The sequence below is a fragment of the Stenella coeruleoalba genome, assembly GCF_951394435.1.
Source record: "Stenella coeruleoalba genome assembly, chromosome: 1".
In the NCBI taxonomy this organism is placed as follows: domain Eukaryota; kingdom Metazoa; phylum Chordata; class Mammalia; order Artiodactyla; family Delphinidae; genus Stenella; species Stenella coeruleoalba.
Window position 1 is genome coordinate 115,946,223 of NC_137169.1, and position 22,810 is coordinate 115,969,032.

Consider the following 22,810-nt stretch of genomic DNA (forward strand, 5'->3'; position numbering starts at 1 on the left):
ATCAGAAAGGGAATGTAACAAAACCATACCTTTTAAAATCACACCAAAAGAAAAATAAAATACTTAGGATTAAACCTGACCAAAGAGGTGAAAGACTTATATGCTGAGAACTATAATACATTAATAAAGGAAATTAAAGATGATTCAAAGAAATGGAAAGATATCCCATACTCTTGGATTGGAGGAATTAATATTGTTAAAATGGCAATACTACTCAAAACAACCTACAGATTTAATGCAATCTGTATCAAAATACCTATGATATTTTTCACAGGACTAGAACAAATAATCCTAAATTTTGTATGGAATCATAAAAGACCCAGAATTGCCAAAGCAATACAAAGGAAAAAGAACAAAGCAGGAAGCATAACCCTCCCACACTTCAGATAATACTACAAAGCTACAATAGTCAAAATAGTGTGATATTGGCACAAAAACAGACATACGGATCAATTGAACAGAACAGAGCCGAGAAATAAACCCACACAACTACAGTCAATTAATCATCAACAAAGGAAGCAAGAATATAAAATGGGAAAAAGACAGTCTCTTCAGCAAGTGGTGCTGGGAAAGTTGGACAACTACATGTAAATCAATGAAGTTAGAGCACACCCTCACACCATGCACATTGAAGTAGTCTCTGCCCAGATGGGGAGTAGTGGGTTGGAGAAGGAAAGTCAGGCTCCGCCCTTTACTTGAGCCTCCTCTGCCACATGGATTGACTCTTCCTTTAACAAATGATTTCTCTGTAACAGGCAATGATGTTTGACAGCATTTTGACCACAGTAGAACTTCTTTCAAAATTGGAGTCAATCCTTTCAAGCCCTGCTGCTGCTTCATCAACTAAGTTTATGTAATATTCTGAATCCTTTGTTGTCATTTTAACAATTGATTAAGTTCACCATCTTATATGGGTGCAGTTTGTGGCACCCCAAAACAATTGCAATAGTGACATCAAAGATCACTGATCACAGATCATCATAACAAATATAATAATAATGAAAAAGTTTGAAATATTGAGAGAATTACCAAAATGTGACAAAGAGACACAAAGTGAGCAAATGCTGTTGGAAAAATGGAGCTAATAGACTTGTGTGACACAGGGTTGCCACAACCCTTCAATTTGTCAAAACTCAGTATCTGCAAAGTGCAATAAAGTGAGGCTCAATAAAACGAGGTATGCCTGTCTATAAAGAATTCCTAAAAATCAGTAAGAAATAAACTGACAACCCAAAAAAAAAAAAAAAAAGACAGAAGACTAGGACAGGCACTTGGCAAATAAATGATACCCAGTTAACCAACAAGCAGCAAAAAGGTCCCCAACATTGCTGGATATCAGAAAACAATGAGACTCAACTATATCCCCACCAAAATGGCTAACATTTAAAAGACTGAAAATTCCAAGTATTGGCAGGGATGAGGCACAACTGAGACTCTGATTCATTGCTAATGGGAGTGTAAGTTGGTACAGCCACTTTGGAAAACTGACAATATCTTTTAAAACTAAAGTTACATATGCCCTATAACCCAGGAGAATTTGTACATACTCAAGAAAATATATACAAGAACGTTCATATTGGCTTTATTCATAATAATTCAAAATGGGAAACAACCCAAATATCAGTCATCATTAGATGAATAAATAAATCATGTTATATTCATATAATGGACTGTTACCTAGCAATGAAAAAGAATAAACTGGGACTTCCCTGATGGCGCAGTGGTTAAGAATCCGCCTGCCAATGCAGGGGACATGGGTTTGATCCGTGGTCTGGGAAGATCCCACATGATGCAGAGTAACTAAGCCCCTGTGCCACAACTATTGAGTCTGCGCTCTAGAGCCCACATGCCACAACTACTGAAGCCCACACACCTAGAGTCGGTGCTCCGCAACAAGAGAAGCCACCACAATGAGAAGCCCATGCACCGCAATGAAGAGCAGCCCCCGCTCGCCCAACTAGAGAAAGCCCGCACGCAGCAACGAAGATCCAACGCAGCCAAAAATAAATTAATTTTTTTAAAAAAAAGAAGAATAGACTACTTCTACAAGCAAAAATGTGGATGGATCTTATCGACTTGGTTATTAATAAAGGAGCCAGACACCAAAAGGTATACAGTGAATGATTCTACTTATACAAAATTCAAAATCCAAAAAAAACAAATCTATGGTAAAAGGTTAGAATATTGGTTAACTCTGAGGAAATTATCAAGTAGGAGGGGACACAAAGAACACTATTGGGGTGCTAGAAATGTTTTACATCTCGAGATGGGTGGTGGTTACATGTACATACATATATAAAAGTTCATCAAGCTATTCACTTAAACTTTTTGTACATTACTGTAAGTTATATCTTGATAAAAATACAAAATGTAAAAAAGGAGTAATTACCACCTCTCAGAGAGCTGTTCTGATCATTAAACTAAGTAAAATGTACTTTGATAAGAGCAAAGTAAGATGTTGCCACTGTGGAAACATTACCACAGCAAGAGTGGAAAAACAGGAGATTTCTGCACTCATCTTTTGGCGAAATATTAGAAAATTCTTCCTGATACTTACTCAAATGACAACCAGAAATCAGTGGGTCAGAAATTCTCACAGGTAAAATAGACTAGAAAATAGGTTGGGCAAATTTACAGATTGACAAAGATGTTCTAAACCCAGGTTCCAGGTACATCTATAAGAATCAGTGAGCCCCTTTGAGGCAATGGGAAGACTATTCACTCCTATATTCAACAATTATTTATTGAATACTCTCTGTGTGTCAGGTATTGCTCTAGGGAGGATATCTTAATCTCAACACTTGACATTTGGAGCCTGTTAATTCCCTGTTGCAGAGGAAGCGGGAGCCGTCCTGTGCATTGTAAAGATGTGTAACATCATCCCTGGCCTCTACCCGCTAGATGCCTGCACCCCTGCCCCATTCATGACAAACAAAAAAGTTTTTAGACATTTCCAAATGTCCCCTGGGGGGCAAAATTGTCCCCACTTGAGAACCACTGCTCAAGGACATTGGACTAGAGGGGTGAGCAAGAGATACAAGGTCCCTGCTCCCATGAAGCTTATACTCCAGCTGGGGTACGCACCATAAATAAGTGAAAAATGAGACAAGATCCTTTCAGAGAAGCATAAGTGCCATGAAGGTAGTTTTAAAAGGTGATTTAACAGAGTGACTGGTAGATTCATGGCCAGAGAAGACCTCTCTGAGGAGGTGACATCTGAGCTAAGAAATGATCGATATGAAGGATCCAGCCAGGCGAAGAGCTACAGAAAAAACATTCTGGGTAGGGGGAACTGCAACTTCACAGCTCCTCTGGGGACAGGGAATCAAGCAGAAGGTGCAGCCCTTAGGCAGAATATTAGAGATAGAAGAACTAAGCAAGATGGTCTTAGTGGTTGGCAGCATTTGCAAAGAAATACATGCATATGGTAAGTCTTAATTTCCTAGAAACAGGACATCACCTTCACAGACTATAGAAATGGGAGATGATAAAACAACCAAATTACATTCAAGAGATTAACCCAGGCAAGTAGAGTTGGGGAGAGTTGCAAATAGAATGGTACACAGAAAGATAGAAATGCCCCCCAAACGTAACAAGCAAGTGCTAAAGGAAGATATGGAACTCCCAAGACTGGGTAACTGGCAATAGCAGTGTCAGTCATATGAAGGGTCAAGGGTAAGGCTCAGTAGAGAGGGAGCCACACCAATGGATACATATTTCATTGACCAGGCACTGGGCTAAGTAATGGGCATCTAAAACTCCACCCCACCTCAGGCAGCAAAAGGGCTGAGACTACAGATGGATCTGGAGTATCCCACAGGAGCCAACTCCAAGAGCGACACGAAATGCCAAGTTTAAGGGCTCCAGGATGGGTGACAGAAATGCTTGTCACAAAACCAAAATCTATAGCGCTGGGCTGGATTTTAAATAAGGAATGAAAGCCAAATCATAAGAAGAGAACAGGACCAAAACAGAAGCATATAAGTGTAATATGGGAGCAGTGAACAGCCCAGGTTACTGGTGCATGCACGGGTGCATCTTACTGGCCCAAAGGCAGGGAAGAAGTTCAGCCAATACACCAAACAAAGCTTTCCAGGTTGCTCAGAGTTGGCATCTGTCATGATTGCTGTTGCTCATATCATATCTGTAAGTAGATATTTGTAATATCACTCCTATTTTGAGAAGGGGACTATTAAGGGCACTGGGCAAAGACGTAAAGGAAAAGTCACAATCTCTGTTTTACTGTGCTTACAGTCTAGAGGAAGATAAACCTAAAACAGCCAACTAAGACTTGATGTGAAATGTGCCATGGGGGTGCGCCCAAGGTGTGACACAAGCATAGGAAAGCATGCTCTACTCTTCCCTGGGGCATTAGGAGTGACTTCCCAGAGGAGGTGAGCTAGGTGCTGCCTGGGGCACCCAGGCCTGCCAGGAGGATTGAGAAAGGAGTATGGAAGAGGGCATCACAGACAGAACAGCAGCATTGTTACAGACACCCATACTTCTGGCTTATGGGTCTGCTAAGGATGGTCATAAAGCTCTCTCCAGCAGGTCTGGAGAGTGGAGTGATAGAAAATGAGTTTAATTTTTAGGGGGTTGTGATGGTTTTATTTTATTTTTAACTTTTATAAAATTGAGAGGTAGCACAAATATTAAAGGGTGCCTAAAATATAAATGCATAGTACAATGAATAATTATAAAGTAAACCCCTGAATAACCACCATCAGATCAAAACACAGAGCCTTCATTCTGGTTCTCCTTCATCATGACAAAACTGAATATAGGACTTCCCTGGTGGCGCAGTGGTTAAGAATCCGCCTGCCAATGCAGAGGACACAGGTTCGAGCCCTGGCCCGGAAGATCCCACATGCCGCAGAGCAACTAAGCCCGTGCGCCACAACTACTGAGCCTGCGTGCCTCAACTGCTGAAGCCCACGCGCCTAGAGCCCATGCTCCGCGACAAGAGAAGCCACCACAATGAGAAGCCCACGCACCGCAATGAAGAGTAGCCACCACTCACCGCAACTAGAGAAAGACGGCGAGCAGCAATGAAGACCCAACACAGCCATTTAATTAATTAATTAATTAATTAATTAAAAACTGAATATAGAGTATACAAGGAATGATTAAGTTATGAACTAAACTATTAAATTATTAAGGAATCAAATGTGTGATCTACACTCCTGATGCTATACTGTCATTGTAGTCATTTTTTAATTATACTATTCTATTATATTTTCATGTAAATTGTATTAGTTTATGCACTTAAGAAGGGTTTGTCTCCAACTAAAAAGGAGCTAGGAAAGAAGCTACCGCAGGAAGAACACCAGCTGTTATTTTGGTTTGCTGGTTTGGTTTTTGTGAGATAATGGAAATATATACATTATTCTCTCCCCCCAGTTCCTGGCACAGAGTTCCTGAAATCCTTATAATTTCTCAGTGATAAAAGCATCTCTTGCTTTAGTATCTAGTCTTTGACCCCATCCCTGACATGGGGCTCCTAAAACCTTTGTAAATTCCTAAGTAACAAGAGCACCAGGAGCATCTTTTATTCTATTAAGATGACTCTGGATGGACTCCTGGGTGGGAGGGGCTCATCACAAAAAAGGCCAAGCATGATTAAAAGCTTGGAATTTTCAGCCCCATTCCCCACCCTTCGGAGGAGGGATAGAGGCTGGAAATGGAGTTAATAGTTAATAACTGATCACACCTACATGAGAAAGCCCCTATAAAATCCCAATAGCACGAGTTTAGGGGAGCTACCAGTTTGGTGAACCCCAACTCCAAGGGAACAGAAGCTCTCTTCCAGACCTTGCCCTATTTATCTCTTCATCTGGCTGTTCATCTGTATCCCTTATCATATCCATTAATAAACTGGTAAATGTAAGTAAGTGTTTCCCACTCTTCTGTGAGCTACTCCAACAAACTAATTGAATCAGAAGAGGGGATCACTGGAACCTCTGATCTACAACCTGGGCTTGAGACTGGTGTCTGAAATGGCAGAGGGAGGTAATCTTGTGGGAACGAGCCCTTAATCTGTGAAATCTAACACTGTCTCCGGGCAGATGGTGTCAGAATTGAGTCAAATTGTAAGACACCCAGCTGGGGCCACAGAGAGTTGCTTGGTGTGGGGAAAGAACTACACACACATTTGGAGACCAGAGGTATCAGAAGCGAAGTGTTCTTATGAGTAGTAAAAGAGACACACGGGAAAGAAAGACATAGTAGGGAAAAACTGGATGGTATTCCAACATAGATTTTTAAATGGGAGGATAATGAACTAAGAGTGGAAAGCCAACAGAAAAGGAGCAGTTGAAGAAAGATCAGAGATATCGTGAACTGGGCAGGTCCTGGATGACCTACCAGATGAAGCCGTGATGTCCAGAGCACACGGGGAAGGACAGACCAAGGAAAGGAGGAGAGCTCCCTAACGCAGAGCAGAGGTGAATGTGGTCATTTACGGGCACAGGTGAGGTCAGTTGATGTTGAGGGATTGTTGGTGAGGTCGGCAGAATCCCTAATTGGGGCCTCCATTTACTTGGAGAAGGAGAGTGTAGGCTGATAAAAGCTATGATGATGGAACGGGATCCTGAAGAGATGGTGAAGGTTTGGAATCAGCCCTTTGGAGAAAGGGGAAAGCTGTGGATCAGAAACAAGGATTCCCAGGACAGTGGGGACCCAGCTGAAATTGAAGGCTCTCAATCTGCAGTTGCTCTTTGTTGTTGAATTTTCTTCTGCAGCCCTCAACAGCCCAGTGTGGGGAAAAGGAAGATATTCAGGGTGAGGCAGGGCTAGACAGGGATGGCGGTGGGGTGAGGCTGGAGTGGGAGGATACAGCAGAAAGATGAGTGGGCAAGGTACTATGTAGTGGGTATTGTGACTGAGGCAGAAAGACCTCTGTCCCTGTCCCAGAGGGGCACATATGCCAAATGGAGAGACAAGAAATGGCAGTATGAAAAGATAACTTCAACACAAATTCTCACATGCTTAGTGAGAGGTGGAGGAGGCCCCGACACGCGGCGGATTGCTCAGAGCGGAGAGGCCACAGCAGATTCCGGTGGTCAGAGCAGGCCCCAGGGCTGCTGCTACCTCTGTTGTTACCACTCAGCAGCTTTGGGGCCTCTCTTCCGGTGGTTAGGAAAGAATGGGGTGAAACAACTCTGCAGAGGGAGGGCAGAGGTCAAGTGATTAACTCCACCACCTCCTCAGGAAGAAGAGGGAAGCCAGCACAGAGGACGGTCAAGGAGACGATCTGACCCAGCAGTGAGTCCCGCTCAGCCCCAGAGCTGGGTGCAGAAGCTGCAGCCTCCAGAGTCCCACAGTGTCCACCGTCAGCTCAGCTTCCTCTGACCTTGACCTGCTGGTCGGAGGAAGGGTGAGATGGGAAGAAGGTTGAGGCCTGAGAGCCTCGGAGAGGGGACAGGGGAGAGAAAAGAAAACCTTCAGAAAAGTGTAACTTCCCCTAGCCAACAAAGGATGTTGAGGTTTTCTCAGCTCAGGGTTATGCCACCAGGCTTGGAGTGAAGGCAACAGAAGGGGTTCCTGATGGGGTCTGGGTGGATAAAGCTCAGTGAGATCCCAAAAGTGCTGGGGCAGGGCCGGCCCTAGTCAAGGCAAAATTATAAAGTAGATAAAATCCCCTCAGGTCCACAACCCAATTCATCACCTCTCTTCTTCTTCACCTAGCCCCACCCTGGGGGCTTCCTCCTGGCTATACTGACTCCATTTCTCAGACAATGCAACCCCTTACCTCTGTCAACTTACCTAGGCTATGTCCCACTCTTTGTATCAGTTAACTGAATCATCCAATGCATTTGTAATACTGTCTTTCTCCAAGATGACAAGTGCATCTGCTTCTCACGTCTCCTCATTCAAACCTGTTTTCCCTACTTCTGTTTAGGCTGTTCCCTCTGCTTAGCTTGTCCTTCTACCTTACCCCTATCTCCTGAACTCTTATTTGTCCTTCAAGGCCACTTCCCCAGTGTCCCTACCTAGAAGGACTCTCCATCTTCTTTGCACCCTTTGTGCTCTAAATATATCTTGCCTGTCGGAGACACTTAGCATTTAGCATTTGCTGTCTTCCCTTAGAGTTGATATTGTACAGGTCTCTTTTCCTCTAACTATCTGAAAGATTCTTAAGGATGGAACCAATGTGTGTTTCACCTTTGTTTCCTCCACAAAATCTTGCATGGTTCTTGGAACATAGTAAGGGTTTAATGAAGTGTTCAGTTGATTAATTAATTAAATTCAGCTCCCAGAAATGACTCTCATGTAGGAATTTCGTGCAGTACACCAGGGAAGCCAGAACAGACATGGTTCTCTTGGCTTTGACTTTCACCTTTCAGGCTCCACACCCCTGCACTTTCATTTCCCATTTGCAGGTCCTCAGAACAAGCTGGTGGCCCTGAAACTTGGAACTCTCACGCACTGCTTGGTTCAACCACTTTGGAAAACAGTTTAGCAGCAACTACTAGAGGTATATCTACATACCCAGTGCTTCTACCCCCAACAGACATGCATGCACTAAAAGGCTCATAGAGGACTTCCCTGGTGGTCCAGTGGTTTAAATTCTGAGCTTCCACTGCAGGGGGCGCGAGCTCCATCCCTGGTTAGGAACCAAGATCCCGCATGCTGAGCAGCTCGGCCTAAAGACTCTTAGCAGCGTGATTATAATAGGGAAAAAAAAAACCTTGAAACAACCCAAAGGTTCATCAGTGGTAGAATAGATTAATAAACTATTATACAGTCATACAATGAAATACAGCCATGAAAACGACCAGCTGCAAGTGATAGCACAGATAAATCTCATCAGATGTTGAGCAAAAGAAGCCAATACAAGAGTATATACTTTATGATTCCATTTATATATAGGCAAAGCTAACCAATGATGTTAGAAGTCAGAAGAGTGGTTGTATTTGTGGAAGAAGGTGGAGGTAAGGAAAGGAGGGAACATGTGGTAAACACACAGGTGTTTTCACTTAACAATAACTCATTGAGTTGTACGTTTATAATTTTGCACACTTTTTTTTTTAATAATTAGCCATGCCTGTACCAAAGCATTTATTTTTTTCAACCAATGTTTTTTTTTTTTTTTTTTGTAGATGTTGGGGGTAGGAGTTTATTAATTAATTAATTTATTTTTGCTGTGTTGCGTCTTTGTTTCTGTGCGAGGGGTTTCTCTAGTTGCGGCAAGGCGGGGGGGGGGGGGCCACTCTCCATCGCGGTGCGCGGGCCTCTCACTGTCACGGCCTCTCTTGTTGCGGAGCACAGGCTCCAGGCGCACAGCCTCAGTAGTTGTGGCTCACGGGCCTAGTTGCTCCGCGGCATGTGGGATCCTCCCAGACCAGGGCTCGAACCCGTGTCCCCTGCATTAGCAGGCAGATTCTCAACCACTGCGCCACCAGGGAAGCCCCATTTTGCACACTTTTCTGCACACGTATCATGAAGACAATGGCCCAGCCATCTCTGGAGGGATTTCTATAGAAATGGTTCCCTGCAGTGGTGCTGCAGCCCTGAGTTCTCTGAGTCCTGATCTCTCTCCTGTGGACAGATACTTCACTATTCACACTTTGTCTGAGGGGGAGTACAATAAGGAAAAAAATGGACAAAAATAAATCCAGCCTTTTTAGAACTTGTCTGGATCCCAGCCAGAGCAGTTGCGATCAGTGACTCCTTCCTGAGAAGTGAAAGTTTCAACACAACCTATGGGAACAGCCTGCGGTCTTCAGAGCTAATCTGTGAGATGCTGCCCCTGCCCCTTTTTTTTGGTCCAGCACGTCTCACCCCAGACCTTGTGGCCCCTGGGCATTTATAGCCTCTGGTGTGTCCTTTGTAGTGTCTTCAGAATGTAAAGCCAAAATCTGAATTTAGGGCCCAAAATGAACTTTAGGGCCCAAGTCCACTCTCATGGGCAGTGATTTGAAGGTCCCTGGTCCCCAAACCATCTGACCCCAAAATTATCCCAATCTTCCTCTAAGATGCCTGAAAACAATTCATTTATTCACTCAACTAACATGTTTTGAGCACTTACTGTGTTGGGCACTTCGTTGGGCACTAATCACAGCTGTAATTATGTACTGATGGATAAAAATGGTGTAGGTTCCATAAACAAAGGGGCCGTGTACTTAATCACTACTGAATCCTAAATATCTTGTCCAGCACCCGGTACAGAGCTACTCAAAACATATCCAGGGAAGGAATGGGAATAGAGAGGGAGATGCTATTGTGAAAACAGACTGCTTTACATTACGATGTAATCATGTGATTAAATGTCTTGAACACATGTTTCTTTAAGTTAAAAATGTTGAAGTCTCCCTAAGATCCTGGTTATGATAATGAGAAACCCTCAGAAAAGGGTCACACATGAAAACTTTATCATCTTATCTGAAGATTCTCTAACTCACTTTCTATTCAATTAATTAAAGTCAACAAAAGATTACTGAATAGTCTCTCCTCTTTACTCTGACTACAAAACTAAGTGAAATATATGCCCTGCCTCCAAAGAGTCGACTAACATGAGCATTCATTTTGGAGGACTTGTTATAACTCAGCATTTCTCTAAACACTTTATACACTATATCTCATCTAATCCTCACACATCCCCCAGGAAGCAGGCACCGCTGTTAACTTCATGTTATGAATGAAAAATTGAGAAACAAGAAGTTAGTTAACTTCCTCAAGGCCACAGAGGTAGTTAGTATTTACATGCTTTAAAATCTAAAACAGTTTTCCCAATGAAGCTTTCTGGTAGGCAGATAAACTCACTTTATTCCATGGATTATTTAAAGTACTCATTCATTCAATAAATACATAGTGAGGGTCTACTTGTGCCAGATACTGTTCTAGATGCTGAAGATACAGCAGTGAACAAAACACACAAAAGCCCTGGCCTCAAGGCTCTTACATTCTAATGAGGTAAAGAAGAGCCTAGGAGATAGAAAATAAGACAAATAAGTAAACATATAGTATGTAAAATGGAGACGAGCATTACAGAGAAAAATAAACGAAGAGGGAGAGAAGAAGTTACAGGATGAAGGGGTTGACATTTTTAGTGGGAAAGATATCACTGCAGAAGTGGTATTTGAGCAGAATGAGGAAGGAAGCCTCATGGCAAATGAGGGAAACGCAGCATTCTAAGTGGAGAAAACAGTGCAAAGCCCCCAAGTGGAACATGCGTGAGGACCAGCAGGCCAGCGTGGCTGAAATGCAGTGAGAAGACCAGAGAAGAAGGGGCAGTGGTCAGGGAGGCCAGATCACGTGGGCCATTGTAAAATGTATGGCTTTTACTCTACGTGAAGTGAGAAGCCTTTGGAAGACTTTTGCAATGCTCAAGAGTGCTATGAGCCTCTTACACATATGTGATGCATATTACATTCTTCAGTAAACCAAGTCTTAGAAAAAATGTTTCACTGTCATTGTACCACCTGATGGGATGCACTGAAAAAGACATGCCATCACTTTCATGGTATTCCTGCCAAAAGTGCATGACCTAAGTCTTTTGACAAAACATTAGACAAACTCAGATTGTGGAACCCTCTAGAAAACAACTGACTTGTATTCGACAAATGTCAAATTCATAAAAGACAAAGAAAGGAATAATTGTAGATTGAAGATGACGAAAAAGATATAACAACTGAATGCAATACGTGATCCTGATTGGATTCTGGTTGGGGAAAAAAGATGTCGTATAGCACATTTGGGGGACAGCTGGTAATATTTAAATATGGACTGTATGTTTGATTGTATCTATGTTAAATTTACTAAATTTGATAACTGTGCTGATATATGATATGATATGGGAACATCCTTGTCCTTAGAAGATGTGTGCTGAAATAGTTAAGAGTAAAGGGGCATGATGTCTGCAACTTACTCTTGAATATTCCACAAAAGTAATTATTATTATACAGCTATACACACATACCTATATTTGGAGAGAAAGAGAAATAAGGCAAATGTGAAAAAATGTTAACAACTGGTGAATCTAGGTGAAAGAAATACAAAAATTCTTTGGGCTATCCCCTGAAACTTAAAAATCATTTTCAATTAAGAAGTTTAAAAATTGAACTAAATAAACAAAGCAGTTTCAGTCAGCTTACATGAGGTCAGACCCACAGACACAGGGCATAGCAAGAAGAGAGAGAAGTTCCCTAAGACCAAAGTCCATCCCTCCCTCTGCTCAAAGAATCACTCTCCAGGCTCCCCACTACCTCCCACCAATGGGTCTTGTCATAGCCACACCCAAAGAGAGCACCACAGCCCTGGGAATGGGGATAGAGGGAGCATCGTCTTCCTGCCACTTGGGCTCATGATCTGAGTCAGCCTCAACGTTCTGTCCCTCCCACCCCCAGAGCCAGGCATCAAAGCATGTGGGTCCTACCTCAGCTTTCAAGGCTACTTAGCCCAGGTTCCAACCTAGCTCTCTTACCTAGGATCCTGCGTCTTTGGGTCCCTCCAGCCCACATGCATGAGCCCCAGTCTCCAGACTGCTCTCTCTGCTCCCTGTTCCTTATTACACCCTGCCCTACTCCGCCTGTACTCATTACAAAAGCCGGAGCCTGGAATGTGTCTTCTTGAAGGATACCAAAGTGCTCAGGGGCTCAGTGATTGAACTGAGTACCCAGGGATGGCTTCTAACAGGCCTTGCACAAATACTTCCTTGTGCCTCTGTTTCTTCCCTTTGCACAAAAGTGTGCCCTCCTCTCACCGCACCCCCCACTCATGATGTCCCTCAAAGAGTCACTGATCTAAAATGCAGGCTCCGAGTCTCAGAGCATCCTAGACTTAGGGTTGGAAAAAGAAGGGGAACCTGCTTCCCACACACACAAACATTAGTTGGCCCAGGGCCCAGCTGACAGTTATCAGTTTGCTATGGAGCTTCCTTATACTGTCTCCTTCTCTTCCCTTCCCCTCACCCTGCCCCCAGACAACATTTCCCTAATAATTCTCAGGCTCCCATGGCCTCTGGGCTGCTGGGAGAGCTGAGGGATGAGGGACCAGGCCATGCTGGTAAGGCCTCTGTTCTGGCCTTGGCCTCATCCTTCCCCTCTCCCCTCTCCCTTGCCAGGGCTCAGCTCTCCTGCCTCAGAGAATAATCTGTCAGTCTCTGAGCTCCAGTACCCCTACTTCCTTGGAGAAACCCAAGCTCATGGCCACTTCTCCTCTCTGCTGGTAATCGCACCAAATTAGAGGATATTTCCTTTGTCCTTCTTACAGCCAGCAGGGAGGATACTTTCTCCCCACTAGACAGAAAGGAAAACTGAAGCCAGTGGAAAAGACTTACCTTGCCTGAGGTGGCCTGGATTGCTTGGCCAGAGGTGCTTCTCAAGGACCTCCCAACCCACTGCCAGCCTTTGCTCTCTGACCCAGCCTGTCCAGAGCTGCAGGGAACTGTTCAGAGTCACAGTTCCAGGTCACCAATGTAAGCAGCACAACCCAGAGGCTCTGGACACTGATCTCCCTGAAGGCCACGGCCCCTAGTCCATGCCAGCCCCACCCCTGCCAGGCTAAGCCTCCTTACCTTGGCCCCGATGCCCCTTGATGAGCAGAAAGAGTGTGAGGGTAATTGCTTGCCCCAACATCCCCACAAGACAGAGGGATCAGGCCGGGTCCTCTCCCACCAGATGCTCTGCCCTGCACAGGCTCAGCAGCCACCCATCAGCAGGAGGCTGACGGAGAGCAGAACGGCCTCGCTCCAGCCACAGTTTCCTCAACTTGAGGCTGTTCTCATTAGCTGAACACTAACAAGGCCGTTGAGGAAGCCCCAGTCCCTGGACCTGGTCTGATAGTTCCCGCAAGCTAAACTTGCAAAGTCTGCCTCAAGTGGGCGGGTGTTCAGAGTTCACAGTGACTCACAAAACCAGCTTCAATATCTTGTCCCAAGCTCTGCCCCAGCCCAGCTTCTTTGTTTAAAGGACAGATGCCCAAGAAATTTTCCAATTCTATGCATCCTACTGGCAATATGGAGGAACCTACATGGGGGCCAAACAGCCATCATCAGAGCCTGTCCCATCCCAACAGACATTGCGAAGGTGGAGGGGAGAGGGTTTGGGAAGGATGTGGACTGAGAAGTGGAACCCTAGATAAGTGGGTGAAATGTTGAAGAAGACAAGTAAGGGGCACTAGAAAAATCTAACAGGCCTGGGGAATCTCTGCAAGTTGATACCAAAGTTTAAGCATATGCAAATTAATTTTTTTTTCTTAAGGATGTGCTTTTGCCCTAGTTTCCTATCTGTACTTCTAAATTCCCTCCCTTCTTCTTTTTCTACTTTCCCGTAATAGTTCTTTATTCCTTCTCTCAGCTTCTCTCACCCAGACAGGATGTAGACCCATGTTTGCTTCCCCCAAGCACGCACTTTGATTCCACCCTCCAGAAAGGCCAGGTAGCATCTGATCCTCTTCACCCCGCCAGGGAGAGGTGGAGGCATCCCATCTTTCTCAGAATGCAATTGCTTTGAGACCACACCCCAGAGTTCTATGCCTTTCTCTTTCTTCTGCTTTCCCCTTAGCAGAAAATACTTTCAGTTCACTTCAGGTCAGTCTTTCTTCTCCTTTTCAATCTTTTGATCCATTTCCAGTCACCCTGTCTGAAGCTGGGCTAAGGGGAGGCAGACTGAAAGCCTTGCCTGCCAAAAAAGGCAGCAGTGATATTCCGGATGGAGCACTGGATTTGGAGTCAAAGATGTAGACTTGAGTTCCATTTCAGCAACACACAGCCTCTGTGATCCTGACCAAATTATTTTCTGAGCCTGTGGGCTCAACAATACTTGGCTCCCATCCCTTACAAGGTAGTTTCAGAATCAAATTAAAAACTGTACCTGAGAGGATGAGTGTAAAAAACTCTGGACAACGGTAAGGTTTTGTTTGTTTTCTTAAACGGAGACCGACACAGATTTTTCCAGCTAATCTAATGGTTATCAGCTCTTCTCTCATTTTTCTCCTCCCAAGGGGCAGTCCTCAGTCCTGGGAAATTTCCTCAGAGTTGATCTGGCCATGCCCTTGACCTTAGGAACTGGTGCTCAAGGCATGATAAAATAAGGAAGAGTAAATTTCCTCCCATTAAAGATGGAGGACAAGGGCCATCTGTTCAAAGCAACTAATGGACAACATTAATTAGGAATCTGGTTCACCACTCCTGACCCCAGCACCAGCTCCATCCTCTTCCCACCAGTCACGTGGATGACCTACCATCCCCTGGAAACTGAACTGGAAGCAGATGTACCACTTTGTGTCTTGTGGCCCTTACCATACTCTACCCCATGATAACTGCTACTTGTTCTACACACTGCCCTGCCTGACCTTGAGCTCTTCTACATGAAGTCTTTTCTCTCCTTAGGTTAGTGTTTCCAGAGCCTGGCCCAGTGCCTGGCTCTTAATAGTTGGTTATAGACTGTTGAGTGCTGAAGGAATGAATGAGTTCCCTAGAGAAAGCATTTCCCTTCCCTCTGAGATACACTAGTAAACTAAGTCACCATGGTCCCTGCCTTCATGGAATTTATATCTTGCCCTGCAGGATCCTTGTACAAAGAGCCATTCTGTGTAATCCAGCCACTTTAGTATGAAGACCTAAGATGCTACAAAGTCCACATAAATTCAGAAACTCCTGTATTCCCATTTCCCATGCATATTCCCCAGGTCTTTGTAAGTCTTGGACATTTAACGGTCAGTGACCATCCAAGAATTAATGTTTCATCAACCCCCACCCACTCATCCTTCTTTTTCTCAAATCACACTTTCACCATGTTTCAAGGAGTCAAGTTCATTCTAGTATATCCCAGTTACAACACTGATGAGTCCCCAAATCCACTCACTTCTTTTTTTTTTTTTGGATGACCACAACAAAAGCAACAATGATTGCATTTACGAAACACACTCATACTATGTCATAATATTGGCATTCAGTCCAGGAATCCTCCACTGTAACAGCTCCTTTACTTTGCAGTGAAAATTGATTTGTATATTTTTTGTCTCTGAGTCCTTGTGGGATTTTCTTTTTTTATTCAAACAGAAAGTCACAAAAATTATAATCATCCTCATCAGTTCACTCAGTCCCATGTAATTAATTTGTTTTTTCATCTTTTGTCAGCACTTTTATGAATTCATCAGTTTTCCATTAGAGTTCTGAAAATGCTTATTCATTCAGTTCAGGAGTATAGTCAGTTACCAGAAACCTGTACTTGTCAGTCTTTTCCATGGATTCCGTGAAGATGAAACCCTTTTATAGGAACATTTTTGCAAAAGCCTCAGAGTACACCCAGAACTGTCTGTAAATGACAAAAGACTTAAAAATGACCATGGTTAAGGATTTGATGAAAGTTCATAATAATGCAATTGACAAGGAAATTTAGTTATTTCTGAGATATACATTTTAAAGTAATAACTAGAATTATGACTTATAACATTATACCAGAACATATAATATTTTTAGAAATTTCATGTAATGTCTGAAACAATCCACCCACTTCTGAGACTAATTTTAAATTTGGGGTCCCTAAGACCACCTTCAACTTTGATAATTTACTAGAAGGCAATTTAATAGTAATCATTAACATGTTAAATACATATGCCCTTTCACCTAGCAATTCCCCTCTTTGAATTTACCCACAGAAATACTCTCACTAATACTTTCACAAATGCCCAAAGATAAGCAAGATTCTTCCTTATAGCATTGTTAAGTAAAAAATCCTAAATAACCTAAAGTTAATCAGTGGGGAACAGTTTAAAAAATATGGTGTATTCGTTCTATACTACAGTATATTAAGAAGACTTTTAAGAGTAAAATAAATGTCTACATACTCACATGAAAAGAAGCTTAAGACATTCACAAAACCATCTGCATAATATAGTTCTCTTTAGGTGGACAAACTAATGTGTGTGTATTTATGTTCTCTGAATGGTTGTAAATGCAAAGAAACATGCCTGGGGAAAAATATTCATGTTGGGGACTTCCCTGGTGGCACAGTGGTTGGGAATCCGCCTGCCAATGCAGGGGACACGGGTTCGAGCCCTGGTCCGGGAAGATCCCACATGCCGCAGAGCAACTAAGCCCATGAGCCACAACTACTGAGCCCGGGTGCCACAACTACTGAAGCCCACACACCTAGAGAGCCCGTACTCCACAACAAGAGAAGGCACCGCAATGAGAAGCCCGCGCACAGCAACAAAGAGTAACCCCCGTTCTCTACAACTAAAGAAAGCCCGCGCGCAGCAACAAAGACCCAGCACAGTCAAAAAAAAAAAAAAAAATATATATATATATATATATTCATGATGGCAACCTTTAGATAAAGAAATAGAATTTTGAGTAGAGGTGAGTGAGTGACTTTTACTTTTTATTCCACATATACTTCCTGTCCAGAACTTTTTACAATAACTATATTACATGTGCGATGATTTAAAATACCAGTTCTCCAAGTTCCCAGGTTTTCAACTACATAACATAAGATCAATGTATTAGTGAGGCTTTCCAGAGAAACAGAACCAATAGGAGATATATAGACATAGATAGAGAGATAGAGATGGAAATGGAGATGGAGATAAAGAGATTTATTATAGAGAACTGGCTCATGAAATTATGGAGGCTGGCAAATCCCAAATCTGCAGAGCCAATGTCTCAGTTTGAAGGTCATCAGGCGGGAGAATTTTCTCTTACTTGAGGGAGAGTAAACCTTTTTTTTTTTTTGGTCACTCAATATGTTCTGCAGTACTACACGACCTGTGGCTGGTTGAATCCACGGACGCAGAACCGCCTGTATGGAGGGCCAACTATAAAGTTATACTCAAATTTTAGACTTTGGTAGGGGCGGGATCAGCACCCCTAACCCCCCCATTGTTCATTTTTCAAGGGTCAGCTGTATAGTATAAATCAGAATCTGATTTAGCATCCAATTTTATACCTAAATTGTTACATTTGAGTGTTTTGCAAAATGGAAAAGAAAACATAATGACTCTAGGTGCCCTGCCACCTAGTTTGTGAGTTGCACCTACTTTGTGAATTATAAATTTAGAAGATCAAAATTGAGGTCTGAATGATAAGGTAATTTGTGCAAGCCAATGTTCCCTTTAATTTTTTGAGTTGTGGTACACTGGCATCTCTGAAAACAAGCACATGTGATCAAAGTTTCATACTGCAGTTAGGAACTTAAAACCAAATTATCTTGTTTTTTTAATGACATGAACATTCGCAATAAACCATAAATGAAATTTTCTTGACATGGCAAACTCTGTTCTGGAGGATTTTCTTTTCTCCACATTGTTGTTTGTCTGTCATGTATAATCCATACCAGTGCTGACAGGTTTTCTGATTCCATGTGCGGTTACATCTACTACACAGGTTACACATGTCCACATATTAGACCACAAAAAATGAAGAGCCTAGATCGGATTTTCCATCCCCCAAGAGTTCCCCTTTTTCTCCCCCCATCCAACCTCCCTATATAACTTTCATGTGAAGTTCTCTCAGTCTTTCTGGCAGACTCTGTTCTAACTGCCTCTGCTGGTGTTCCTTAGCACATCTGTGTGCTTTCTTCTTGTGAGGAAGGAGACTTGGGGATCACATGCCTTGACTTCCCCGTGCTCCACTCTCTTATCTGATACTGCTTTTCTGTCCTCCATCCCAGCCAGGGCAATCCAGCACAAGCACAAGTGTTAGACACACCATTAAATGTCAAAAAGTACATCAGCCTCATTCCAACAGAGGTTTTTAAAGCATCATTTCAGATTTATAAGTCCTCGGCAGAGACTTTTGTTGCCTTGTGTTTTAATTCTAGTAATTCTTCTTAGCCTATATCAAAGGATAACTTTTGGGTCTTGGACCCCAGAAATTTTATTCCTATTCACTTCCTCAAGTCTGAAAAATAACATTTTATGTTTCACAACCAGCCCCTTTATCTTTTCGAAATGCATTGGTTCCTCCTGCCCTGTTCGTTTTGTTCTTTTGTTTTGTTTTGTTTAAAAAAAAAATACCATCCCAGCTTTATTGAGGTATAATTTACATTCCCCCATTTTATGTGCACAATTTAATTACTTTTAGTAAATTTATGGAGTTTTGCAGTTTCATTACCACAAACTGGTTTTAGAACGTTTTCATCATCCCCAAAAGATTTCTCAGGCACATTTGCAGCCCATTGGCTATTCCTTTTTATTCTCTTTTCTAGGCTCTTTGTTATTTTTGTTGTTGTTGTTCTTTTTTTTTAACCTCTTTATTGGAGTGTAATTGCTTTACAATGTTGTGTTAGCTTCTGCTGTACAACAAAGTGATCAGCTATATGTATATATATATATATCCCCATATGCCCTCCCTCTTGAGCCTCCCTCCCACCCTCCCTATCCCACTCCTCTAGGTCGTCACAAAGCATCGAGTTGATCTCCTTGTGCTATGCAGAATCTTTCCACTAGCCATCCATTTTATATTTGGTAGTGTATATACGTCAGTGCTACTCTCTCACTTCATCCCAACCACCCCTTCCCCCTCTGTGCCGTCAAATCCATTCTCTACGTCTGCGTCTTTATTCCTGCCCTGCCACTAGGTTCATCAATACCACTTTTTTAATTCCACTTATATGCGTTAGCATATGCTATTTGTTTTTCTCTTTCTGACTTGCTTCACTCTGTATGACAGATTCTAGATCCATCCACCTGATTACAAATAACTCAGTTTCGTCTCTTTTTATGGCTGAGTAATATTCCATTGTATACATGTGCCACATCTTCTTTATCCATTCATCTGTTGATGGACATTTAGGTTGCTTCCATGTCCTGGCTATTGTAACTAGTGCTGCAATGAACCTTATGGTACATGTATCTTTTTGAATTATGGTTTTCTCAGGGTATATACCCAGTAGTGGGATTGCTGGGTCATATGCTAGTTCTATTTTTAGTTGTTTTTTTTTTTTTTTGCGGTACGCGGGCCTCTCACTGTTGTGGCCTCTCCCGCTGCGGAGCACAGGCTCCGGACGCGCAGGCTCAGCGGCCATGGCTCACGGGCCCAGTCGCTCCACGGCATGTGGGATCTTCCCGGACCGGGGCACGAACCCGTGTTCCCTGCATCGGCAGGCGGACTCTCAACCACTGCGCAACCAGGGAAGCCCTATTTTTAGTTTTTTTAAGGAACCTCCATACTGTTCTCCATAGTGGCTGTATCAATTTACATACCCACCAACAGTGCAGGAGGGTTCCCTCTTCTCCACACCCTCTCCAGCATTTCTTGTTTGTAGACTTTTTGATGATGGCCATTCTGACTGGTGTGAGGTGATACCTCATTGTGGTTTTGATTTGCATTTCTCTAATGATTAGTGATGTTGAGGATCTTTTCATGTATTTGTTGGTCATCTGTTTGTCTTCTTTGGAGAAATGTCTATTTAGGTCCTCTGCCCATTTTTGGATTGGGCTGGGTTTGTGTGTGTGTGTGTGTGATATTCAGCTGCATGAGCTGCTTGTATATTTTGGAGATTAATCCTTTGACAGTTGCTTCATTTGCAAATATTTTCTCCCATTCTGAGGGTTGCCTTTTCATCTTATGGTTTCCTTTGCTGTGCAAAAGCTTTTAAGTTTCATTAGGTCCCATTTGTTTATTTTTGGTTTTATTTCCATTACTCTAGGAGGCGGGTCAAAAAAGATCTTGCTGGGAGCTTCCCTGGTGGCGCAGTGGTTCAGAATCTGCCTGCTAATGCAGGGGACACGGGTTCGAGCTGCGGAGCAACTAGGCCCGTGAGCCACAACTACTGAGCCTATGCATCTGGAGCCTGTGCTCTGCAACAGGAGAGGCTGTGATAGTGAGAGGCCCGCGCACCACGAAGAAGAGTGGCCCCCGCTTGCCACAACTAGAGAAAGCCCTCGCACAGAAACGAAGACCAAACACAGCCAAAAAAGTAAATAAATAAATAAATAAATAAAAGATCTTGCTGTGATTTATGTCATAGAGTGTTCTTCCTATGTTTTCCTCTAAGAGTTTTATAGTGTCCCTTCTTACCTTTAGGTCTTTAATCCATTTTGAGTTTATTTTTGTGTATGGTGTTAGGGAATGTTCTAATTTCATTCTTTTACATGTAGCCATCCAGTTTTCCCAGCACCACTTATTGAAGAGACTGTCTTTTCTCCATTGTATATCCTTGCCTCCTTTGTGATAGATTAGTTGACCATAAGTGTGTGGGTTTATCTCTGGGCTTTCTATACTGTTCCATTGATCTATATTTCTGTTTTTGTGCCAGTACCATATTGTCTTGATTACTGTAGCTTTGTAGTATGGTCTGAAGTCAGGGAGCCTTATTCCTCCAACTCCATTTTTCTTTCTTAAGATTGCTTTGGCTATTCGGTGTCTTTTTTGTTTCCATACAAATTGTAAAATTTCTTGTTCTAGTTCTGTGAAAAATGCCATTGGTAATTTGATACGGAGTGAATTGAATCTGTAGATTGCTTTGGGTAGTATAGTCATTTTCACAATATTGATTCTTCCAATCCAGGAGCATGGTATATATCTCCATCTGTTTATGTTATCTTTGATTTCCTTCATCAGTGTTTTATAGTTTTCTGAGAACAGGGCTTTTGCCTCCTTAGTTAGGTTTATTCCTAGATATTTGTTTGTTTGTTTGTTTGTTTGTTTTTGCGGTACTCGGGCCTCTCACTGTTGTAGCCTCTCCCGTTGCAGAGCACAGGCTCCGGACGCGCAGGCTCAGCAACCATGGCTCACAGGTCCAGCCGCTCTGCGGCATGTGGAATCTTCCCAGACCGGGGCACAAACCCGTGTCCCCTGCATCGGCAGGTGGACTCTCAACCACTGCACCACCAGGGAAGCCCTATTCCTAGATATTTTATTCTTTTTGTTGAGAATGGCAAATGGGATTGTTTCCTTAATTTCTCTTTCTGATCTTTCGTTGTTAGTGTATAGGAATGCAAGAGATTTCTGTGCATTAATTTTGTATCCTGCAACCTTAGCAAATTCACTGACTAGTTCTAGTAGTTTTCTGGTTTCATTTGTTTCTAGAATCCTAGCATCTTTAGGATTTTCTATGTATAGTATTATGTCATCGGCAAACGGTGACAGTTTTACTTCTTCTTTCCCAATTTGTATTCCTTTTTTTCTTTTCATACTCTGATTGCTGTGGCTAGGACTTCCAATACTATGCTGAATAATAGTGGTGAGAGTGGACATCCTTGTCTTGTTGTGATCTTAGAGGAAATGCTTTCAGTTTTTCACCATTGAGAATGATATTTGCTGTGGGTTTGTCATATATGGCTGTTATTATGTTGAGGTCGGTTCCCTCTATGCCCACCTTCTGGCGAGTTTTTATCATAAATGGTTGTTGAATTTTGTCAAAAGCTTTTTCTGTACCTATTGAGATGCTCATAGGGTTTTTATTCTTCAATTTGTTAATATGGTGTATCACATTGATTGATTTGTGTATACTGAAAAATCCTTGCATCCCTGGGATAAATCCCACTTGATCATAGCATATGATCCTTTTAATGCGTTGTTGGATTCTGTTTGCTAGTATTTTGTTGAGGATTTTTGCGTCTATGTTCATCAGGGATATTGGTCTATAATTTTCTTTTTTTGTGATATCTTTGTCTGGTTTTGCTATCAGGGTGATGGTAGCCTCATAGAATGAGTTTGGGAGTGTTCCTCCCTCCACAGTTCTTTGGAAGAGTTTGAGAAGGATAGGTGTTAACTCTTCTCTAAATGTTTGATAGAATTCACCTGTGAAACCATCTGGAACTGGACATTTGTTTGTTGGAAGGTTTTTAATTACAGTTTCAACTTCATTACTTGTTCTTGGTCTGTTTATATTTTCTAATTCTTCCTGGTTCAATCTTGGAA

General features: G+C 42.6%; 1 protein-coding gene across 1 annotated transcript in view; it reads right to left on the reverse strand.

Moving 5' to 3' along the window:
- The window catches only part of CD244 (CD244 molecule), a 29,531-nt gene extending 15,920 nt beyond the window's left edge, over positions 1–13,611 (reverse strand). Inside the window, exon 1 of the mRNA XM_079915007.1 lies at positions 13,517–13,611. Coding sequence (XP_079771133.1) covers positions 13,517–13,577 — 61 coding nt within the window. The 5' untranslated portion in view covers positions 13,578–13,611. The remainder of the gene's footprint in view (positions 1–13,516) is intronic.
- Between the last annotated feature and the right edge of the window lie 9,199 nt (positions 13,612–22,810).